Consider the following 26,423-nt stretch of genomic DNA (forward strand, 5'->3'; position numbering starts at 1 on the left):
TTCAGATGACAATGATAAAGATTCATCTTCCTCCACTCTTAGTCATCAATTAGAGGGTGATCATTCTCCTCCAGGTTCTCCTCATTTTCTAGCTACTAGGCATCTTTGGGCTTGTCAGATATTGGATTCAACTAATGATTGGTTCGGTGATCCTTTAGATGAGAGAAGAACAATATCACAATTCAAGCATGCTCCACATCTCTTCTTTGCTACAAATTCAAATCCATAGTCCTTTCAAGAAGCTTCGAGTGTCCTATAGTGGGTTGTTTCTATGCAGGATGAGTTCACTTTCTTGGAGAGGAATCATACTTGGGATTTAGTCCCACTTCCTAAGGAAAGGAAAATTGTTCGGTTCAAGTGGATCTACTTAACAAAATTTGTTGAAAATGGGTTGATAAGCATATAAGGTTCACCTAGTTACTAAAGAATTCTCCTACATTCATTGGATTGACTAGTTTGAGAGTTTTGTTCTAGTTGCCAAGATGAATTCCATCTGACTTGTTCTTGCTATTGTTGTAGCCCATCACTAGGAAACTCATCAGATGGATGTGAAGAGTTCTTTACTTCACGGTGATCTTCAAGAGGAGATATATATGGAGCAATGACAAGGATTTTTCCATGATCCTTTAGTTATTTTCTGCCTTTGGAAGTCTCTCTATGGCCTTAAATAGGGCCCTCAAGCCTAAAATGCCAAGATGGACTCCATCCTTCGGTCAGTTGGGTTCACTCAGTGTCTTTTTGATCCTAAAATCTATATTTTGTAGTAGGATGATACTTCGACTTTCCTTATTCTCTATGTTGACATTTTTTTTATCACAAGGAGTGACTCATCCTGCATCAAGGTAGTCGAAATTTCCCTTCATGATCAATTCTTGATGTCTGACTTAGGCCTACTCCACTAATTCTTAGGGATTGAGATCACTCAGTCACCTTTTGGTATCTTCATTGGACAACCTAAGTACACTCTTGATATGCTCTCTCAATTTCACATGGCTGACTGTAAGCCTGCACCAACTCCATTTTTGTCAAGAGTCAAACTTGAGGCTTCTTGTTCTCCACACTTGGTGGATGCTACCTTGTATCACCAATTGGTTGGAAGATTCATATATTCAACTCACACGAGGCTTGATATTTCATATGCTGTGGGCCTAGTCTCCATGTTCATGCAGTAGCCACATGAGCTACAATGGAAGACAGTTAATAAAATTCTTCACTATGTACAAGGCACTCACAATTATGTGATTCACTATGCAGTAGGCATAGATATTGGCTTGGTAGTTTATACAGATTTAGATTGGGCTTGTAGTTCTCAGGATCACAAGTCTACTTTAGGGTATTTCTTCTCTCTTGGTTCTGGTCTAATTTCTTGGTTGAGATAGAAATTTGCTATTTGTCTTTCATCTATTAAGGCTAAGTATCAAGGAGCAGTTAATGCTGCTACTAAGGTCATATGGATTCAACATATTCTCATTGAGTTTGGAATTCCTTTTTGAATTCCTATAGTCATCTTTTGTGACAACCAGAGTGCCATTCACATTTCTCGTAAATTTGGTCCATTGTCAACAAACCAAACAAATTGAGATTCACATGCACTACATTTGTGAATTGATTCATGAGAAGGTTTTTGATCTTTAGTACTATTAGACATCAGATCAGACTACATACATATTCACCAAACCCTTCACTAAGAGAAAGTTTATTCATTTGAGAGCTTTGCTTGGTGTGTGATAGGTGTCCTCTTTTGGGGGGACTTCTTAGTTCCTCCTTTCTTTCTCTCTCTATTCTAGGGGGAATACTCTCTTTTTCCAAGGGGGAATACTATGTACATGGGTACTTCATCAGGATTAATTTGTTGGGACCCATTCATTTTATCCATCTAAGCTACACTTAAGGGGAGGGGGGGAGGTGTTAGTGTAGGTTTTTATTTTCCTAGTTGGGTTTATATTTTTCTTTTTTCCTAAGTTTTTCCTACACTTTTATTAAGCTTTCTTAGGTTAAATAAAGTGAGTTTAATTAGTGAGTGGGTAATTTGAGGTGTCAACATCCTATAAGGGAGGTGACATTTTCTATCTTTTGAAGATGCTCTTGCTATTTTTAACCCACATAACTTGGCCTATCCCTATTGGTCCATTTTTCCACCTCTCTCCTCTCCCTAGCCTATATAAACTCACTACCTTTCTTGTATTTTCATATAGTTGGAGATAGTAATTTGATGTTATTTTGCCTTGGAGCACTTCACATCGATTTTTTCTCAGTATCATTATTATTCTGTTCATTTCATTTGCATTTACAATTTATTTGATCTATCTCTTTCAATTTGAACTTTAGTTGTAATTTATTTCTCAGATTTTAACAAGAAAGAGTCCAAACCAAAAAGATAATACTTGGATGAACCTAAACATTCTCACAACAAATTCCATCAAGGTTGATACCATTTCAATGCAACTTACCTGTACCCTTAAACACAAAACTTAACATATCAACCTTCGGTCCAAAATGATATCGACCTATACTCCAAGAATTTATCAATATTATATCTAATACAACAAATATCTATAACATAACATATCTATACCACATTGTTTAACATCATTGACAATGAAACACGTGCCTATAAAAATCTCCCCTTTTTCCATTGAGGGTAAATAACTAAAAATGTTTTCATTGAATAATCCTTTGCAAATCAATTACCAACAATATTACTACAACAAAATTACAAATCTCGAGCCAATAATAATATTACCAAAAAAAACATTTTTCAGTACCTTTCTCCCCCTTTGCCATCAAAGAAAAATTGCCAAAACAACACCTAACCTTGATCAACACATAAATAATTCAAAGTCATTTGACCAAATATCTTTAAATTGTTTCTTAAATTTTATCATTGAGGCCTTCTAAGAATGAGTACAAGAATCCAAAATTATACTCTAACTTTCACAATCAATGTATTTATTATAACATCATCAAATGAATATACAGTCTTGGCAACATTTTCCATATTATCTTCTTTCATCAACAATATGAAATAAGAAGAAAGTTTTAACTCAATATCAACCCCCAACTCACCATACATTCTTATAACTTCATCTCTTTTCTTCCTTCTTAGGGCTAGCTGATTATCCAATTGTCAAGCCTTATCCCTTTCTTTCCCATAATTATTAGTGGATACTTTATAACCTTTAGCCATATCAATCAATTGAGACTCAATCCAATCAATTTCTCTTTTGAATTTCTATGTGGCATTAGGCCACATTAAACAAAATTTATACAACTTTTCAGCTTATTCAATGGATTTCTTGAAATTTAACAAACTAAGAACTAACATCTGATGTGCCTTTTTGAATTTCTCCATCATCAACTCATGCACATTTTCTTCAATAAATTCTTCCATAACACCATCTTCATCCATTCTCTCTATTAGAAACTCAACAAGTTCCTTCAAAACAAAGTTAGAAACATCAATAGCAACCAAATTATTTTTCAGTAAATATTTCACAAATGCCTTCTCAAGAACATCCTATTCATAAGACACATAATTATGATATGACTCACCAATAGACTTTACACTGCCAAGCTTCTTAATCAACTTCAGAACCTTATCCTTTGTAAGCTCTCCATCATCATCGATCACTTCTTCAAAAAGATTTTGCACCTTTTCTGCTACAACATACTAAACTAATTCTTGTCCTACCTTTACCTCGTCTTCCTCATCATCACTGTCAATATTTACCAACACAATTTCCTTCTCTATAACTCCCTTTTCATTTTTTCTGATACTTGGAACAAGAAGCGGAGCTATCTCTAGAAAGTCTCCTTGATTTCTCCATTTTCCTCTCTAGTTTTTATCAATTTGGACCTTCCAAGAATCTCATCCCTCGTTCCAAACTTCTCTTCATTCTGATCCTTTGGCATCATTAGAAGTCTCTTTTCTAATCTCATATACTCATATTTAAAAACCTCATATGGTAACAAAGTTACCCAAGAAAATCTAGGCACCAAAACTTCTATAAAGCAATCATTCTTAACAACTAGAAACACAATGCCATTCTCATACCAGTCCAATACCTTGGGAGGAATATGATTTCTTGGGACCAAAACACTTGTAAGTTTTTCAAAGATATTTCTACACAGTTTAGAGCTATCTTACAAACCATCTAAGTAACTTTTTATTTAATATCCAATGGTTAAATCATTTCTCCATGCAATATCTTCAACACCGGGCAAGACATGCAGAAAATAGAAAACTAAATAGATAATCAAAGAAACATACTGAAGTGGGTACATATGATTCATTGTCATTTTTATATTGTTGAATAACTACTACCTTAAAATATCACATAAGTTATATTCAACATTTTGTATATCATCCTATAAGTCACATGTACTCTAGTAGATGCACATGAACCTTATCTATTCCTAAAATAAATTTTGTATGATATCCCCATTGTTGTATACTTGACATCTACATCTCTGATAGAATAAATTCTCAAACCTCTTCCATCTGATACTACACCAGTCAAATGATTCACTTCAACATTCTTGACATATTTTAGCATTGACACTTCTCTGGTTGCACATAACCCAGTCACAATCTGTAACACTTATTTGAAAATCAAGTATGATTTACCAGGCCATAAATATTCACCTTGAATCTTTCTAAGATAAATTCTAATAATTTCTTAATTTACGATCATCAAAAAATAATTTCATTTATCCAAACCCTTGTTTCATAGGGCATCAAATTCATTTTTCAATCTTTGTAAATAGTCAACCAAATTGCTCTACCTAAAAGACCTAATCTTCCCATGATCATATTCCTCTAAAGCAACATGAATGTACTTAGAAATATCTTCCTTATAAATAATTTGATCATCAACACTATAAAAAGATCCAATCAAATCTTTTTTGGACAAATGAAAGGTTCCAATTCATACTCAAGTCTTGGTTCATCATTGATACTTATAATTTTTTCCATTTTGCCAACTCTATGCTCCACAAACCCTTTCTCTCACACTTTCCCTTGAATTCTCTCCTTCCCTCTCCTTTGCTTCTTAAATCGTAGGTGCACAAATGATCATGATTACCAAAATAAATAATCATGAATTAGGTCTTCAAAAAGTTGATACACTATTTCCTAAAACTCTGAAGAATTACATCCAGAGCACAAGATAAGCTCAACAACTCCAAAAAATTAACACACATAATTTCCATGCTGGGAGGAATCTCAACATCAAACCGAGAGGGTTCTAGAAGATATTTTCATTGAAGCTTCCCCTAAGAGCTTGTTGATTGAGTTAATTACTAGAAAAGGGAATTACATCCATAGTGGATGTTGAATCACCTTCAATATTTCCTTTGGTCTTCTCTTCTATTAATTTACCCATACCATCTTTCCTTTTCCTTTAGAGTCCATTCCATTCTCTGGAAAAGCATTCCTTCCTTTACCGTTTGTACAAAGTTTTGCAATATGTTCAATGCCATTACAATTATAGCATACTAGATTATTCTACATCATATTTCCATTCACATTTCTCCTTAAACTCTTATTCTTGCATTCAACAACTTTGTGCCCATCTCCATTACAAACATAACAATATCCATTGAAAGATCTTACATTCTTGTTCATATTCATTTTTTTCTAGCCTTGTGTCCAAACTTGTTGCAATAATGACAATTTTCATTGAAATAATATTTCCTTATCTGATTTCTGCATTCACTTGCTTTGTGTCCTACTTGATTGCATGAAAAATAGTTTTCTTTAAAAGATAAATAACTGGAATAAATAGGAGGAGGTCTTTGGTTTATTATAGACTTCCAAAAATTTTGATTAGGCATGAAAGTCTTCTTATCCTCAGTAGAATTATTCATTCTTTTGTCCTTTTCCTCATTGCTCTTCGAGCATTCACCCAGCTCTCCACTATTCTAAAACTAAAAGACAAATTCTCATATTTCTATTCCACATTTCAAACTTAAGCCATTACTAATATGATCTTTAGCATCTTTGAGCTCCTTTTATAGATTTGACACTTCCTCTTCAAGTGTTGTTCTTTCCTTATTCTTCTCATCAATCTTTGTTTCATATTCATCAATGACTTTCTTTTCTCTATCCACTAAGCCCCTCAAGAAAGTAATATTCTTAACTGCCTTCTTATACTTGTCTCTCCATTCATCTAGATTAGTCAATGCAAACTTCAATTCCCCTTCCATATCAACAACTCCTTCAACATCACCCTAATCACCATGATCTAAATGATGATCCATATTATTTAGCTCTTATTCAAACATAGTGTTCAAAGAACCAAATATACCTTAAGAGGTTAAGCTTACTAGAGAGGAACCTTTTTTTGATACCAATTGTTGAACACACACCGAATGTTGAGAGCAGGGGTCAATTAACATAAATTAAATTTCAAAACTAAATAACACATTTAACCACTTTAGTACACTTAACCACACCATGATGAATTAAACAACATCAATACAAAAATCAAATAGGAACACTAAGAATCTATATGTGGAACACCCAAATAAGGAAAAACTATGGTGGGAGTTAACCCACAAGATAATCCACTATATAAAAACTGATTACAAAAGATAGAGCTATTTTCTCTATGTTAGGATAACCGGTTAACAACTGAGAGGGGGGGCGTGTGAATCAGTTGTTAACAGATTATATCATTTAATCTACTTAATAACCTTTAACCAGATTAAGTGTCGGTAAAGAAGAAATAGATATCGGTAAGCAATAAAACTTAGTAATGAAACAAATAATCAACACAATGCAACCATACAACATAACACCATGATTTGTACGTGGAAAACCCGGAAAGGGAAAAACCATGGTGGGAAGCCTACCCACAGTCAGATGATACTTCTGCAAAAAGTATGTGATACAATGAGGGGTCTACACATGCAGGGAGACACACTGCCTAGACCATACTACTCATTACAAAAGAGTCTCACTCACTACAAAGAGGTTATAACCACCTCAAGCTAAATGGACAACAATCCAGAATAATGAACTGCTAGAGATAGTATCTACCATGCCTAATTATCATGTCAGTTAAGCTCAATACCAAAGGCTTTTAACCTCTTCCTTAATCCTAATTCAATCACCTATGATTGACCAATACTCCTTCGCGTATGATATTTCATTTCAAGACCACGACATATCTTCCCATTATCTACAATGAGATCTTACATCATTTTATACCAACCCTAAGGCCTAAAGCAATTAGGTCGACCACCTAAAAGATATTATAATAAGATCATTACATAAATCCATATTACAATGATATTCTATGTCGGCTTAAGACCAAAACAATAATAACCAATCTATAGACCATCTTGAAACATCCCGGTAACGTGTAGAGTACACGTTAACATGATACTGGTCCATAACCTAGATAGGTACCATACCTATTCTGGGTCCACCACGCCAAAGTGATGTCTCCAGCTGGTTGAAGAACGATCAGAGAACATCTTCAGTATCCTGAAATCCATGTAGAAGCCATACCAACACCACTTATGCATCCTATCAAGATTCCTCAGTGAAAGCTCTACTGGTTAAACCTTAAACCAATATCGGTAAGGGTTTACACGAGTGTATGATCACATCCAATTACGAGATCAATACCAACTGACCAAAACATGATGCAGGAACATGTAACACATTAAATAAAACATACTCCTTTGATCCAAACATGTCAGAAGTGTCCAACAAATAGTCTCTTCTTCCAGTAACACTAGATCTTCTAATGATAATGAAAACCTGTCTGTCGGTAACCAAAACCTATCTGCCGGCAACCAACCATAACAGCTAGTGTTGACATCAATGAAAAAACATTAATGCAACACATAATCAATTCATCCATAATGCCAACAGTCTCCCCCTTTGGCATTGATGGCAACACTAGATGTGAAAAATATCTAAGTACCAAAAAATGCCAAACAAGTCTCCCCCTATGGAAGACGACCAACAATCTCTTGAACACCAATAACTCACCCCTTATGAATGATATCTTTGTAAAGTTATGAATTTATTTTTCACATCACTATCTCTCCCCCTTTGACATCAATGCCAGAAATCTCAAAGCAAGAATATAAACCTCTAAATCTCAAAGATGACTACTCCCCTTGAGTAGTAGCACCACTCATCAGTGCCAGAATGAATAGTATCTCTGATAATGCATGTCGGACTGATGATAAACTACATCAATCAAGTCTTTGTCAGAGGGGCAAAAACCCCTAACATGTCTCTCAAATACTCAAATGATTCCTTAGATAGTGGTTTAGTAAATATATTTGCAATTTGTTCTTTAGTGTTCACATAAACTAGTTTGAATTCATTTTCTTCTACCTTGTCCATCAGAAAATACTTTATTGATATATGCTTAGTCTTAGACTGAAATACCGAATTCTTAGACATGTCAATAGCTATAGAGTTATCACAATAGATAACTACCGATTCACTACAATTTACCTTTATATCCTTCAAAATTTGCTTCATCCACAAGACTTGAGTGCAATTAGTTCCTGCTACAACATACTCAGCTTCTGTAGTAGATAAAGAAATGCATGATGTTTTTTTGCTAATCCATGAAACCAATTTCTTTCTAAGAAAGAAATCTCCACCAGAAGTGTTCTTCCAGTCATCGGTATCTCCTGCCCAATCTGAAATAGTATATGCTCATAAAGTGAAATCATCATTTTTAGAATACCATAAGCCATATTTTGTTGTTCCTTGCAAATACTGGAATATCCTCTTTACTGCACATTCATGATTTTCTTTAGGATTACTTTGATATCTTGAAACAATACTTATTGCATTCATAATATCTAGTCTAGTTTGAGATAAATATAGTAAGCCACCAATCATAGACTTATCCCTTGTCAGATTTAATGGTGTAGAAGTATCTTTGATAGATAATTTCTCACTTATCACCATATGAGTACTTACCGGTTTGGAATTATCCATAGTAAACTTCTTCAATAATTCCCTCAGGTACTTAGTTTGACAAATAAAAATGCCTTTGTCAGTTCGAGTAATCTGCAAGCCTAAGAAAAATCTCATCTCACCAATCATGGACATTTCAAATTCACTCTTCATGTTTCTAGCAAATTCCATGCACAATTTATCTTCTCCTCCAAAAATGGTATCATCAACAAATACTTCAATAATAAGAATATCATCATCAGTAATTTTATAATATAAATTACTATCAGCACTTCCTTTAGTAAAACCAAGCTTCAAAAGATATTTATCCAACCTTGCATACCAAGCTCTAGGAGCTTGTTTCAATCCATATAAAGCTTTCTTCAATCTAAAAACCATATCTTTATCATTTGTCAGTAAAAATCCACCAAGTTTCTCAATATATACTTCTTCCTCAAGTTCACCATTCAAAAAATGCACATTTAACATCTATTTGATAAACGTTATAGTTCTTTTAAGCTACATAGGCAAGAAATAGTCTAACAACTTTGATTCTAGCTACAGGTGCAAATATCTCACCATAATCAATTCCTTCCATTTGAGAATATCCTTTACAAACCAATCTAGCCTTGTTTCTTACAACTTCACCATCCTCATTCAATTTATTCCTAAAAACCCATTTAGTTCCAATAATATTCTTATTTTTAGGCTGGGGAACTAAAGTCCAAGTCTCATTCTTCTCTATATGATCTAATTCATCTTCCATAGCCTTTAACCAATGTTTATCCTTACAAGATTCAATAACATATGCCAGTTCATTTTGAGAAATAAGACATACTGCTTCATTTTCCAGTATTCTTCTTGTCATAACTCCCTTGTTCCTATCTCCAATGATTTCATCTTCGGAATGGTTTAACCTTACATACCTTGGTGTCTTCTAAATTTTTGGTTCGCTGCTCTGATCATCAGTCACAATTTAATTTTTTGATTGTGTCTGTGTAACTGTCTCATTTTCCTGTACTGGTTGAGGCATTGCTGGTTCAGTTTTGATCATTTGATATAGATTTATTTCTGTATTGCTCATCCACTTTCACATTAGCGCTCTCCGTAATTTTTTGCAATATTTTGTTATAACATCTATATGCTTTTCTTTGAATTGAATAACCAAGAAATATCCCTTCATCACATCTAGGATCAAACTTCCCAGTTGAATCATCTCTTTTGATATAGCATTTACTGCCAAAAATTCTGAAATATTTAACAGTAGGTGTATTTCCAAAGCATAATTCATAAGGGGTCTTACCAGTTTCACCTTTGATGTGAACTCCATTGAATGTGTAGACTATTATACTCACTGCTTCTCTCCAGTAGATGTGAGGCAATTTGGCTTCCATCATCATAGATCTTGCTGCATCCAAAATGGTTCTATTCTTTCTTTCCATTACCCCATTCTGCTGAGGAGTCTGAGGTGCAGATAATTGTATCTGAATTCTATTTGTCTCACAATAACTGTTAAATTCATGAGAAGTGAACTCACCGCCTTGATCTGATCTTAGACATTTGATTTTGAATCCAAGTTCTGTTTCAACCTTTGCTTTAAAGATCTTGAATTTCTTAAAGAATTTAGGATTCTCCCTAAGAAAAGTCACCTACATCATCCTAGAATAGTCATCAATAATCAACATGAAATACCTATCACCTTGAAAGCTTCTAGTCCTTGTTGGACCACATAAGTCAGTGTGAATCAAATCAAGTACATCATTAGATTTATCATGTATGCTCTTAAAAGAAGTTCTAACTTTCTTTCCCAATTGACATTCCTTACATACCGGATTATGAGGCTTCATAATTTTAGGTCTATCTCTAATTCCCTTAGTTGAACTGATCTTAACAATAAAATCAAAATTAACATGACACAACCTCTTATACCATAGCCGATTCTCATCAATATGAGCAATCAAACATGTCTTATTACTAGTGTTCAAGTGAAAGATGTTACCTCCAGTTTGAATACTGGTTGCAATTTCCAAACCAGTCTTATTAATGATTTTGTATTTTCTATTTTTAAACTGAAGTTGGAAACCCTTGTCCACTAATTGACCAACACTCAAAAGATTATGCTTTAAACCTTCTACATAATAGACATTATCAGTATTATTTTTGCCATTCAGAGAAATAATACCTTTGCCTTTGATCATACATGCTTTATCATCTCCAAATCTGACTTGACCACCATTGTATTCTTGCAAGGACCAAAATTTTTGTTTATCTCCAGTCATATGATGTGAGCATCCAATATCAATTACCCATTCATCCTTGTCTTCAACTTTTGCTGCCAGGGCCTTTTCTTCATTCATGATAGCCAACTCCAGTTCATCTTCCTTTAAAGCATAGAACACCCATTCCTTTCCATTGCAGGATTCACTAGCAAAGTCTTCTGTTGTTTCATCCCTAGAGTCATCACTTACTCCTTTCTCATTCGCTATGTAGGATTATTTACTTTTCTTGAATCTATATCTGTTCTGGTTAGGGTTAAATGATTTCTTAACTCTTTCGTCAAACCTTGCATTCCTTTCAGGACATCTAGATGCATAATGACCAATCTTATTGCATGCAAAACATTTAAAAGGTGCTTTACCTTCATACTTACTTCCTTCCAGTCCTTTAGGTATTCTTCTAGTAAATAAGGCTTCAAGTTGCTCAAATTATTCATCTTCTTCCCTCATATCTTTTAATTCTTTTGCATATAAGAATTTCCAATCACTCTTTCCGGTAGATGATGATGATGCATGAAAAGCAGGTTTAGACTTTACAACTTGGGAAGATCAAAATTCTTCAAGCTCAAAAGAAAATAATTTCCCAATCAGAATGTCTCTGTTAATTGAAGAATTCACCATTGTTCTCAACTCCTTAATTACAGTTGCCTTCATCTTGTAAGCTAGTAGAAGGGCTCTCAAGACTTTGGAAACTATTTCATCTTCACTCATAAATCCTCCACAAAATTGAATTCCCATAACAATCTCATTTACTCTTTCCATAAACACAACAATTCTTTCATTATCTTCCATCTTCAAGTTTTCATATCTTACCCGGTAACCATCAAGTTTAGCAATTTTGACAGTAGGATCACCTTCATTCAGAGTTTGCAATTTATCCCACATAACCTTTGACGATGATTTATCAGTCAATCCCATGATTTTTTGATCAATAGGTGCACGCAAGAGGGCTTCTCTAGCTCTGCAATCATTTTCAATATTTTTATCCAAGTCTGCAGGAGCAGGATTGCCAGATACCATATCATAAGGTGTGTAACCTGTCTTAGTGATCTCCCAAATATCCTTTCCAAGACATCTAAGATGAGTCTCCATTCAAATTTTCCATATCCCATAGTTTGTTTCATCAAGCTTAGGGATTTGTCTTCTAAAAATAGTTGTCAGTGGATTTGAAGTGTTAGCTACCATAGGATCTACCTCAAGCGGTTAAGCTTCTACAAAAGAGGACCAAAGATTTGATACCAATTATTAGGATAACCGGTGAACAACTGAGAGGGGGGGGGGAGTGAATAAGTTGTTAACAAATTATACCATTTAACCTACTTAATAATCTTTAACCAGATTAAGTACCGGTAAAGCAAAAACATATACTGGTAAGCAATAAAACTTAGCAATGAAACATATAATCAACACAATGCAACCATACCACATAATACCATGATTTGTACGTGGAAAAACCAGAAAAGGGAAAAGCTACGGTGGGAAGCCTACCCACAGTCAGATGATACTTCTGCAGAAAGTATGTGATACAATGAGGGGCTTGCACATGTAGGAAGGCCCACTGCCTAGAGTGTACTTTGCATTACAAAAGAGTCTCACTGACTATAGAGAGGTTATAACCACCTCAAGATAAATGGACAACAATATAGAATAATGAACTTCCAGAGATAGTGTCTATCATGCCTGATTATAGTCTCGGTTATGCTCAATACCAGAGGCCTTTAACCTCTTCCTTAGTCCCAATCCGATCACCTATGATCAACCAAAACTCCTTCGCATATGATATTGCATTTCAAGACCACGACAGATCTTCCCATGATCTACAATGAGATCTTACATCATTTTATACCAACCCTGAGGCCTAAACCAATTAGGCTGAGCACCTAAAAGATATTATAAGAAGATCATTACATAAATCCATATTACATAGATATGCCATGTTGGGTTAAGACCAAAACAACAATAATAACCAATCTATAGAACATCTTGAAACATCCCGATAACGTGTAGAGTACACGTTAACATGATACCAGTCCATAACCTAGATAGGTACCAGACCTATTATGGGTCCACCACACCAAAGAGATGTCTCCACCTGGTTGAAGCATGATCAGAGAACAGCTTCAACATCCTGAAATCCATGTAGAAGCCACACCAACACCACTTATGCATCTTGTCAAGATTCCTCAGTGAAAGCTTTGTCAGTTAAACCTTAAACCAATACCGATAAGGGTTTACAAGAGTGTATGATAGCATCCAATTACCAAGTCAATACCAACTAACCAAAACATGCTACAAGAACATGTAACACATAAGATCAAACATGCTCCATTGATCCAAACATGTCGGAAGTGTCCAATAGATAGTCTGTTCTGCCGGTAACACTAGATCTTCTACTGGTAACCAAAACCTATATGTCAGTAACCAACCATAATAGCTAGTGTTGACATCAGTGAAAAACATCAACGCAACACATAATCAATTGATCCATAATTCCAACACTTCAGACTTTCATACCAAGACTAACTGCTCATGGGGAAAGATACAAATGAGGACTTGCAGACCTGAAGCTAATTGCACTCAGGGCAAGATACAAAATTACAAATTAAAAAAAAAAAAAACTGTATACATAGAAGCATCTTCATATGTTGATTACAATTATCATTAAAGTTCAAACACTGCTCTTATTGCAATATCTTGATCACCAAACCTTTAGAATGAGAACAATTACATCCACTATCACTTCTGCATAGCAATCACTTCGACATGCTTACATATCACACACATTCAATACCAATAGACTTGCTCATATTTTTTACATCCTCATGTATGTATATCTATTCTTTTAAACAAATTATCATATATATATCAAATTTGAACAAAAGTATTCTCATCAAGATGGCCAAAAGATAGATTGTAACGTGTACATAATTTTCTGATCCAAGATACTCAACTGCATCAAAAATATAAAACATGAAACATAAACGTATCCTAAAACAACATCCAATGTGCAACATCAGAAATAATTCTCACTAAATTACTAAACCAAACATATATCATATCCAATTCTGATATTATGACCTAAAGCTTGCACGATCAATTATAATTTTGCAAATGAGAAAGAGTCCACACTAAAATGATAATACCTAGACCAACTAGAACATTCTCACAACAAACTCCATCAAGGCTGATATCATTTCAATGCAACTTACTTGTACCCCAAAACACAAAACCAAACATATCGACCTCTGGTCCAAAACCATATCAACCCATACTCCAATATCCTATCAACATTGTATCCAATACAGTAGATGTATAGACCAAAACATATCTAGACAACATTGTTTGAGACCAATGACAATAAAACACATGCCTATAACAATGTATTAGGTCTCTAGATAAATAGGTAATCAAGGCATGTGCCAAGCTCATAAAATGAATGTGAAGAAACCAAAATGAACCATGCCATTGCAATACTTAACCACTAAAATGAATTCTAAACTCACTAATCAATAAGATATCATTCTCTGTATACTCATAGTTAGCAAGCAAGAATGGTTAAACATGTAACAATGAATTAGATATGCACCATCATAATAATCATGTAATACACAAATATGCTAGAAAGGAAACAATAATGCCTACATGTGTTGCTAATGCAATATCATCAATATGTATTCCATTGTGATGGAAGGAATCTCTATGTGAAGAGCTTTCATGAATATGCATAGCTCATTAATAGGAGATGTAGAACAAGAGCCATTATGAAGTATGTAATGCATGAAAGAACATAACATACCAAAAGAACACTTCTTCATGGGCAGAAAACTATCATGACATGGAAAATAAATATCATCATAAGGTACAATAATGAAGCATGAGTAGTTAGGGGGTGGATAACCTAATCACATTAAAGTATAATCTATAGGTGCACCATCAACAAATGATAGAGTATATGAGCTTTCATCAAAAAAATATATATTGCCACTTTTATCATGAGATGGAAGAATGCTTAAAAGTAAAAGTCACATTACTATCACTATCTATAGACATTGAAACCTTACATATGCTCATATCCATACCACCACTTCCATATTGACACCTAAAAACGTAATCACTCATCCAATCATTTAAAAATGCATCCTATCTTTATTAATACAATTTATGAAATATTATTTTTTATATAATTAATTCAAACAAATAATTTTTTTCACAAATATTAATATATTAAATAAATCTATTACCCAAAAATAATTCACCAAAACTCATGATTTACTTCATATGATTAATTACTTTATCAATTTGATTAACAATTTGATCAAATAAATCAACATGATTAACTCATTAAACAAAACTATTAAACAATACAACTAAATGAGATAACTAGTAATTTACCTCTATGAAAATGGATACTAGATACCATTTCATTACTAATGGCTAAACTCATAATCCTAAATTAAATCCTATCCTATCATTTGTCTCATTAAAAATCTATACATTGAGATCAAATGCATCATTTCATCATATCAATTTCATCTCAATGAAAAACAAACATTCTAACATTTGAAAAACGTATTCATTTGTCGTGAAGAGATATTATATTCCAATTCAAAACAATATATTGAATTCATTATGTTTATACAATTCATCTTTTAGCTCTATCAGTTTAAAATTTGCTATTGATGAATGAAAATATGCAATACACAAGGTATTTCGAACCACTGCTAACATAGAGAATGAAGAGTGCCTAAGTGGTTGGATCAAAATATTAACCTCTGTTTACAGGAGACCATTTCTTAAATTGTATATAGTGCTCAAGTAATCGTGTTTTCACTCATTTTGGATTATCTTGTTTTAAACATTCTTGTTTTCCGTTTGGTCCATTTCCTATAATTGATTTAAGAAAAATAAATGATATAACAAATGGATCATTTGCACTGAAACGACAGGCAACAACCAATATTTACCAAATGAAAAGCTACATATCATGAACACCTCACATTTGTTTAGGTGCTCTTGTCCGCGGAGGATTTGCACGCCCATGAGAAAACATCTTTTCAAAGACAGACAAATGTTTTTTTAATTCCAAAATACTAATTGACCACCACAACCAGGCGCCAGACTGGTTGAAAATCTAAGGAACATACCGTGCGTTTGCTGTCTTTTTCCACTCGTGCTTTGCATTTATAGAAGAAATTGATTGATATGTTTGCAATTGACCCTACACTTTAGCTAGGCAGCACACGGATCTGCTACCTTGATTTTATGTCAAAATGACTAAGATGTCACTCTTAAAAGCACCATGTATAAAATCTATATAGACATTGAGTATTTTTGTATTATTTCACGGATTCATCCTAGTCCTCTAATCATGATACTATTATTATTATAATCATATTTTTCTTTACGTTTGTTGGATAGTCTAATCACCTGGCTTTCACCTTTACTAGGTGGGTTCTCAGTTTTGGCTTCTCTATATATAGACATGATGTTCTCTTAGCCATCAAATCATTTTCTTGCAATTTTTCTCATTCTTATCTGGTTTTCTAGCCTTAGTTTGTAACTCGAATTATCTTGCTCTGTTTAACCATTCTGCAATGGCAAAGAGAAATGGAAATCCCCAAGTCCTGATTGTGAGATACATAATAAGATGCCTCTTCAGGTTTGCCAATGCTCACAAGGCAGTTGGGCATGTTCTTACTTCAAAGAAAACAAGGTATTTCAGCTTTAGGGACAAGCTCATGGGCAAATCATGCGGTGCCCTCCCCACCGATGTTCCAAAAGGTCATTGTGCAGTGTATGTTGGTAGTGAACTATCTAGGAATATAATCCCCACCAAGTATTTGAATAATTCTCTGTTTAGGGAATTGCTAGAGAGGGCGGAGGAAGAGTATGGGTTTGACCATAAGATGGGACTCATTATTCCCTGTGAGGAAGTTGCTTTCAAGTATCTGACATCCATGTTAGAGAAAAAGGACATGAGATTCAGAAATATGAATCTGAATGAGTTCATTGATTTCTACTCCTCCAGGGAGTGAGATACTGGCATTACAGAGTGTAAGCCTCTTCCGATTTTGGTGCCATATCTGAGGACTCTTGCTTCCGCCCATTTTGCTAAGAATTGGCTGAGAAGAAAACAGACTCTCGATAAGGGACCAAAGCCATGAAAAACATAGTTTTTTTGTGTCGATGCCCAATTGAGGCCACCTTTCTGGCATTGTACGCATCTGTACATTTTTATAAACGATATTAAAATCAATAGATTGTTCTCTTTTTAGTGTCTATGAAGATGCAATTACATTTGTCAAATAAATTTTTCCTGTCCTCTTACAAATGACCCTCTAATTATGAGATCTTGTTTCCAATATATCTGTGTCGTATTCGTTTCGTCCATTAAAGATGTTGGTTGAGCACTGTGGTTTCTTCTATTTGCCAAATTTACTATTTAGTCATATTGTTTCTTGTTAATGTTTCTGAGACCATGTTGATAACTCTCGGCATATGATAAACTGCTGTCTTGTATATGCATTGAAAATGTAGAAGCTAGTTGTTTTAGGCAACTCTTTTCACTGGTGTATCTCTCACAATTGAACATGTGCTAGTTGGTGATCCTAGTTGTTAATTGCAACTCTTTCTAAATGAAATTTTAGTGCAGCACACATTGCAAGGGCTTCGAGAGTCACAGGAAGAAGTCGGAACAATGAGCATGGCAACGTTGTGAACGACTTCTTTTGTAATTGAGATTTGAAGAAAATAACACTTTGGGTTTTGCCTAGGCATGAGATCCAACAATTTTTTGTTGTTTTGTCATCATTTTATTGGTGGGTCGCACCATTGTCACCAAAACATTAAAAGTTGTGGTTGTATCATTGAAAGCACAAAAATACTGGCAAGTTTGTAATACCCACCAAATCCAAGCTATTTTCTTCGCTTGGTGAAACGAACAGACGATCCAAATTAAATAGCAATAGATAATTAAAGAGCACATAGATAATTATCTCATACAATTGTCTTAAAAAAACCATCTAAGAGAAAAAATACTATCTAATAAAAGTTTCTAAAATTTTAAAATCTAATTTAGAATTTATTCCTAAAATACTATGATTATATGTTTGGCATATCTTATTTTATTTTCAATTTCACACTTGACATTATTATCCAACATACTCTCCATTCCATTGATGCTAAGTAGACTCGCAATATTATTTTAAGCTTCAAAAACTGAAATTTTTCAACTAATTTAGTAAGATCTATGGAAGTTGTTCTCGAGTTTTAATAAACTTTAACTTTACTTCCATCTCTTGTCTAACTAAATATTAGAGAGTTTTTGGTTTGGGTTGGTGGCTGGTGGCTGTCCTTCAGATCTTGGAATCTACAGATCAATTGGTATCTGAGTTGGCTCCTTCTTTTGTTGCTTTTTTCTTGGATCATTCTGTGGTCTTTTCTGTCGATTGGATTTATTAGCATCCTCTCTTTCTCATCATTTGGGTTCTGTTATGCTTGATCACAATGTTTATTTTGATAGGGTCTCTGATTATGGTTTCCTTTCTGCTATATGGTATCATTCTAACGAGTGGTTTGGAGAATTGTGTTTCATAGACAGGGGTGGTTCAGATTGGTGTTTTTTTGGCAGTAATGGCTATGTATCCTCCTAAGATCAATCTTTAATCTTCCTCCTATATGCTTCCGCTGCTGGCTTCCTTTCTATCTAATGCGGCTTATGTAATTGGGATGGGTTTTTTTGATGTAGTATGCTAATGGGCATTTTGTATTGGGTAGAATAGGCTTGTGTTTTACTTAAGCAATACTGAAGGGTTTTCTTACTGGTTTCTTTCCCTTCAATGCTTTTTGAACTAGACACTATAAAAAACTTTTAAAAATTAATATATTTCAGTGGTTCTATCCACTTTTATCAAAAAATAAAAATAAAAATTTATTGATACTTCTTAGAAAAAAGCAACAAAAGAAGGATCCAACTCAGATACCAATTGATCTATAGATTCCAAGATCTGAAGGATAGCCACCAACCACCAACCTGAACCAAAAGCTCTCTAATACATCTATGTCTTGTTCTTATAGATTTTTAGCTAGACAAGAGAGTACTTTGTTCAATATTCTAAAGCCAAATTCATTAATATCCCTTGGCCAAAACATAAGAAATATCATAAATTTTTTTACTAAAATAATTATTTTTGTATCTATCATCAAATAAATGACCATTCCACTAATGAATGCCAATCTTTAGAGTATGAAATTCAGCAACTTATCAATTCTAGTATCTTTCAAATGACAAATGATAATGAATGATACCGTTTTCATGTCACCTAACATAACACATATTTCTATTTGTTTGACCATGTATTCTAATCTCATCAATTACTGTATTCTCTCATCTCTAAATAGATAAGTTCACTTGTCCTCTTGCAATAATATTCTTAGAATGATATTAGTGGTTAAAATATTTTTAAGATGGAAGTCTCATCAACTAGTTGACTCAAGACTTTTTGTTTGCTTAGTAATAACATTTTTTCAGTATTTTTATATTTGAATATTTTGTGCAGATGCATAAGATCCTACCTTGGGGCTTGATCATTCTCAACTTAGTGTCATCATATCCCTGACTTGTCCTTCTCTTAGTGGCTCTATATTTTCATCTCCACTTTACCACAAGTATAGGCATAAATTCATACTCCTACTAAAGTGGAGGCTAATTGTAGTAATGTAAATTATACCCCCTTAAAAATTTAAACTCTTTCTGAGCCTTTTCTCTAGTGTGCCTTCTTTTGGGTCATTTAGATTCTATTTTGGCCCCATCACATCAAAATTATTATCATATGCTCATGAGGTGACCTAATCCCTTGTCTTGGGTTTGAATGATCATCAACCACCTTTATTTTATCCATTTGTGGGTAGACTAGAGTACCTCGTGCCATATTCCCAATGGACTAGTGCACCCAATGTCATAATCTCTCTAGAAGGGGCCAAAATTTGAACATTTGTGTCATTTCTCACCATTTGTGATCAAATCTTGATATTTTCATATGACCATTAATATTTTTCCTAAATACGAAAGTATCTTGAGAGCCCTATATAAGGAAATCATTTATCATTCATAACTTAAGAATTCACAAGATATCATTCTAGTTCAAGATTCCTAATTTCTTCATTTAAGAGCATATCTAAGTACAAGGAGAATCATCTTGCATCAAATAATCATCAAGTATTTGTTCATGAGGGTAAGTGCACAAAGATGGTGGTCAAAAAGGGGGGTATAAGTGGACACTTTTTTTTTCTGAAATTAGGTGAACCTAAACTTAGAGGCAAAATTTGAAAGTCATCCACTCAAGATATGAATATAATCAAAGAACAAATATTGTAGTACTCTGAATCTAGTTTCCAAACTACTAAATGTTTTCAAAATTGGATAAGATTAAGGGGCTCAAATCCTTCACGCACGAAAAATAGACCCTATTTTTTTCTGAAAAACATAACATAGTGTCTGACGTGCACATCAAAAAAGTCATAGTTAGATTTAGTATTTTGACAAATCCTTTGGTAGAAAGATAGTTAAGAGTGAGCACTAGAAGATATGTAATTTTTGTAATTGTTTGTTGAGTATTTCTTTTTTTATGATTTTTCCAATTGAGCACATCTTGAAAATTCGATACCTGTTCGTGCGTGAAGCATAAGTCGCACTAAACAAATCGAAAATACAATTTTATTTTTTTCAAATTGTAAATAATTAAGTGCACTACACTAATATATAAAGTTTTTAAAATTTGGATACGTATATCAAAATTTATTCAAAAAATGGTGCACCTATGTCTGTGAGAACTATGGAGACACTAGTAAAAGAAATTCAATAATAATATGTTATTGTTGTTCAAATTGAAAAAAAATTATATGGTTAGAAATCTCAGAAGATGGGTGAAAATATGGTGGCAATTTTAGAAATACCCACTTTATGAAGTGTAAACCTGATGATGACAAAGTCGATAAACCAAGTTGATAAAATAAAACATGTCAAAAATGAGAGAAATGGAGGGAAATCAAACTTCCAATCCGTAGTTTTGTCATCCAGAGATATTTCCAAGCCTAAAAAATCAAAAGCATGTACGGGGTACTTATGGTTTAAAAAGCGCGTACGGGGTATTTATAGTGTAAGAAGCGCGTACGCGCGTGTTTCCCATTAAATAGCACGTACATGCTATCTTTACTATAAACAGCGTGTACACGCTATTGTATAATATTATATTCTATGTATAATATGTGTATATTCATATAATATATGTAATATATAATGTGTATAATATGACATTGTATATATAATATGTTTATATACATATAATATATTAAACATATATATACACATGTAAGTGTATCGTCTCTCCCTCTCAAACACATACAAGGTCTCTCTCTCTCTCTCTCTCTCTCTCCCTCTCTCTCTCTCTCTCTCTCTCTCTCTCTCTCTCCCCCCTTCTCCCTTCCTCCATACCCCATCCCTCTTTCTCTTCTTCTCTCCCTCCATACCCCACTGCAACTGTGTCTGCACTTCTATAGAAGTAAGTGAATTTATTTCTTATCTGCACCTTCCTCTTTGATTTTTATCATGTATTCTCTCCCTCCCTCTACCTCTCCCTTCCCCCCATGTTCTCTCCCTCTCCCCTCTCCTCTCCCTCTCTCCCCTCTCTCTCTCTCTCTCTCTCTCTCTCTCTACCTTCCCTCCCCCCTCTTCTCTCCCTCTCTCCCTCCCTCTACCTCTCCTTTTCCCCCATGTTCTCTCCCTCTCTCCCTCTCTCTCCCTCTCCTCTCTCTCTCTCTCCCTCTCCCCTCTCCTCTCCCTCTCTCCCTCTCTCCCTCTCTCTCTCTCTTTCTCTCTCTCTCCCCTCTCCTCTCTGTCTCTGTCTCTGTCTCTCTCCCCTCTCCTCTCTCTCTCTCTCTCTCTCTCTCTCTCTCCCCTCTCCTCTCTCTCTCTCCTTACCTCTCCCCTCTCTCTCTCTCTCAACTCTCTCTCTCTCTCTCCCTCCCTCTCTCCCTCTCTCTACCTTCCCTCCCCCCTCTTCTCTCCCTCTCTCCCTCTCTCCCTGTCCCCTCTCTCTCTCTCTCCCTCTCTCTCTCTCTCTCTCCCTCCTCTCCCTCTCTCTCCTTCTCCCCTCTCCTCTCCCTCTCTCTCTCCCTCTCCCACCTCCCTCTTCTCTCTCTCTCTCTCTCTCTCTCTCTCTCTCTCTCTCTCTCTCTCTCCTCTCTCCCTCTCCTCTCGCTCTCTCCCTCCCTCTACCTCTCCCTTCCCCCCATGTTCTCTCCCTCTCTCCCTCTCCCCTCTCCTCTCCCTCTCTCTCCCTCCCCTCTCTCTCTCTCTCCCTCTCCCTCTCTCTCTACCTTCCCTCCCCCCTCTTCTCTCCCTCTCTCCCTCCCTCTACCTCTCCCTTCCCCCCATGTTCTCTACCTCTCTCCCTCTCTCCCTCTCCCCTCTCCTCTCCCTCTCTCTCCCTCTCATCTCCCTCTCTCCCTCTCTCCTCTCCTCTCCCACCTCCCCTCTTCTCTCTCTCTCTCTCTCTCTCTCTCTCTCTCTCTCCCTCTCCCTCTCCCTCTCTCTCTCTCTCTCTCTACCTTCCCTCCCCCCTCTTCTCCCCCTCTCTCCCTCCCTCTACCTCTCCCTTCCCCCCATGTTCTCTCCCTCTCTCCCTCTCCCCTCTCCTCTCCCTCTCTCTCCCTCTCTCCCTCTCTCTCCGTCTCCCTCTCTCTCCCTCTCCCACCCCCTCCTCTCTCTCTCTCTCTCTCTCTCCCCCTCCCTCTCCCCTCTCCTCTCTCTCTCTCTCCCTCTCTCTCCCTCTCTCTCCCTCTCCCCTCTCCTCTCCCTCTCTCTCCCTCCCCCCCCTCTTCTCTCCCTCTCTCCCTCTCCCTTCCTCCATACCCCTTCCATAACTTTTTTAAGGCTTAGTAGCACGTACACAGTACTTATTACTCATAAGCGGTACTATTCCCATTATTCAATACCCTGGGATAACATTTTTAGGCTTAGTAGCGCGTACACGCTACTTGTTAGCCAAGAATACAGTTGGGCTTGCCAACATTTTATGGCCTAGTAGCGTGTACGTGGTTTAGAGACATAGTTTTAGTTTCCCAAGAGCCTCAATGGCCTCAAAAGAAGTTTTTGAGGTCATTGAAGGCCCCAATTGAACCGTGTTTGCACTTCTATCACTGTTGTATACATAAAAGTAAGTGAATTTTTAGTTTTTTGCATGATTTCAAATGACTGAATTGTTGTTTTTATTAGTTTTTTGTTTTTGCATGGTTTCAAATGATTAAATTGTGATTGTTTAATAGTTTGATTCCAAAAAATAGTGATAAGATGCATACTTATGGTTATTTATTTATTTTTGAACTTCTCTTTACATATATATGTAATATGATTCTATTTAGGTCAACCGATCTCAACCATGGGAAAGAACAAGCGAGGAACGATGGAACAATGAGAGGCTCAAAAGGAAAGACAAAGGTAGCATATGAAGAAATTGCGTGACATAAGAACAATGGGAGAAGAAGGTATGTCAACCTCAACATCTCAATTCGATTTAACAAACGAATATAATTTACCGTTTGAACCTAATGTAATTGAAGAAGATACCGCATTGAATAATCAATTAAATGATGAACATATTACACCTTCTCTACTTGATGAATTGAATGTACATAATGAACCGATGTTAACACCTCCTAGAATCATTCGTAGGAAACCAAAGTATCTAATTGACATTGATGAGAATATATTGAAGTCAATGCCCAATAAAATGAATGAATGAACTTGTAGGAGAGTGGTTAAAAGAATATGGCAAAACTATTTTTAAAACTAAAATCAAACCGCAAGATGTCAATTAATTGTTCAAATGATTAAAAATTTGAAGTTTAGAGAGACAATGAAAATTCTAGGCCTAAGATCATTTGAAAGTAATAGTGAAAGAACTATTGTCAGAAATCTATTTGATGCATATCAATCTATTGGTTCAAAATCACGTAGTAAAGATTCTAATGCTACTCGACGTGTCATTACATCAACCATAATGAGCAAGAAAATAAAAAAAGATCGTTTGATAAGAAAAACAAGTAAGTCATTGAACATTAGTAGAACAACATTAAGTAAAGCATTAAAGAGGCAAGAACAAATAGAGGAACCTAACAATAATTCTCTTTGGGCATTCTCGGGTAGACTACCACGCAAAGACAAGGCTATTGTAGATGCACTAAAAACATTAATTGAAATATTTTGGCATGACAACACAAGAGTATCGCCCAACCAAAGAGATGTTGTTAGAAGGTGAATTGGGTCTAAAAATTGTGAGCCACATGCGAAACACTATTTGGATATGACTCAAACTAAATTTTATGAAAGATTCCTTCAAAAGTTTCCTCAAATAAAAATTTCTCAAAGATTTTTTGAAATGGCAAAACCTTTTTATATTAAGATTAATCATGTATGCACCATGTGTTGTTGTAGGATGTGTATTGAATTTTCCATGCATTATGATATTTTTCGTCATATTTGTTCTACTTTTCACACTAACGATGTTTTGCAGGAATGTAATAGACAAGCACCTCCTAAGTTGGCAAGATAATTTATTTCAAGTGTGTTATGTAATAGACATGATGGTTGCATTTATTATAAGATGCCTTGTTTGGAAGGTTCTTGTGCTATATGTGGTGGTTTGCAACATTTACCAAGATGCATACATTTGGAGAGCACACATGAAATTGGTACGAAACTAGTTTCTTTTGGAAAATACAAGATAGTCACATATGGAGTTAAAGATGGAAAAGATTTGAAGAGATGTGAGCTAGTGAAAAATGATATATGTGTAGCTCAATTTATGAAAATGTTTCAAGAGAAACTAGTTTATGAGTACATAATGCATACACATAGAGCTCGATGGTTAGATGAGCAATTCAAGTTGTGTAAGGACACATTTCCTCTTGGAACCATTATCTCTATCATTGATTTCGCTGAAAATTATAGACTTCAACCTCAAAATGAAGTGCAATCCATGTATTATCACTCTACACAAGTTTCTATTTTTGTACACATAGCATTCATGCATGCAGATGATAGCACAGGGGAGGATAGAAAGGTTGTAAGAGAGTATTAAGTGATGATCATACTCATTCATCAGAGTTTGTACAAGGATGCTTTAAAGTTTTCTATGATAGTTTAAGGGAAAGGAACATACGATACAACCGACACTTAATATGGTCAGATAATTGCACCGCACAATTCAAGAATGCAAGGATGTTTTATTGGTTGACAAGGATGCACGTGACAAGCGGTGTACAACATTTTTGGAATTTCACTGAGGCTGGACATGGTAAGGGAGAGCACGATGGTGTAGGAGCATGTGTGAAAAGAGCCCTAGCTAGGGAAGAATTGAAGTACGAAGGTGGTGCTGAGTTGGTAGATGGAGAAACAATTGTGCGATGGTGTAAGTCTATGATGGGTCCAGGTAATCCAGGTACGTCATTGGTTCGTAGATATTTTTGGTTGATTACTGAATCTAACATTGAAAACTATCTAGATTATTGTACAGTTGCTGGATTGAGTGACATGCACTCATTTATAAGTTCAAATTCAAGTTCACTGGTAATTTATATGAGACAGATGGTATGTTTTTGCTCTTCATGCATGTATTGTTTGTGGGAAGAATGTGAATCAAAAGAGTGGGTTGACAAATGGTCTTGTAGACCGTTGGTTCCCATTGATTCATATCAAATTCCCAAAGCAGTACAATTGAGCGAGATGGAGACATCAGTGGATTTTGACCATGCATCCGACCCAGTGGATTCAGGTGATTTTTTGAGTTAATTTTTTTGCTAGTATTCTTTTTGGTTCATTTCGTTGTACATCATACTTTATTTTTGGTATTAATTAACACTTTATAAAATGCAGATCATGTGTATGCAGTTGTTGCAGAAGAGAACAATGAAGAAGGAACATATTACTATTTGTGTCGTTGTGTTGAGCCTAAAAGAAAATTGACAACCACAATCATTGACGAAGAGGGTATTGAGTACCCAATAGGGTCTGTTGTCATGACAAGAACATGGCTTCGGAGATACCCTATCAAGAATTCTGATGTTTGGTTGTTCAAGGACTTTGAAACACATAGACATATTCTTCATTTCTCTAACCTTGTTGTTGCAACAAATATTCATTTGATGAAGTATCA

The 26,423-nt window shown here is 35.2% G+C and overlaps 1 protein-coding gene across 1 annotated transcript; it reads left to right on the forward strand.

Annotated features, from left to right (window-relative positions):
* The first annotated feature begins 16,747 nt into the window (after window positions 1-16,747).
* LOC131032787 (auxin-induced protein 15A-like) lies at window positions 16,748-17,442 on the forward strand. The gene has a single exon (XM_057963838.2). The coding sequence runs from the start codon at window positions 16,806-16,808 to the stop codon at window positions 17,244-17,246; it is 441 nt and encodes a 146-aa protein (XP_057819821.1). The 5' UTR covers window positions 16,748-16,805; the 3' UTR covers window positions 17,247-17,442.
* The last annotated feature ends 8,981 nt before the right edge of the window (window positions 17,443-26,423 follow it).

Source organism: Cryptomeria japonica, chromosome 5, assembly GCF_030272615.1.
Source record: "Cryptomeria japonica chromosome 5, Sugi_1.0, whole genome shotgun sequence".
Taxonomy (NCBI): Eukaryota; Viridiplantae; Streptophyta; class Pinopsida; order Cupressales; family Cupressaceae; genus Cryptomeria; species Cryptomeria japonica.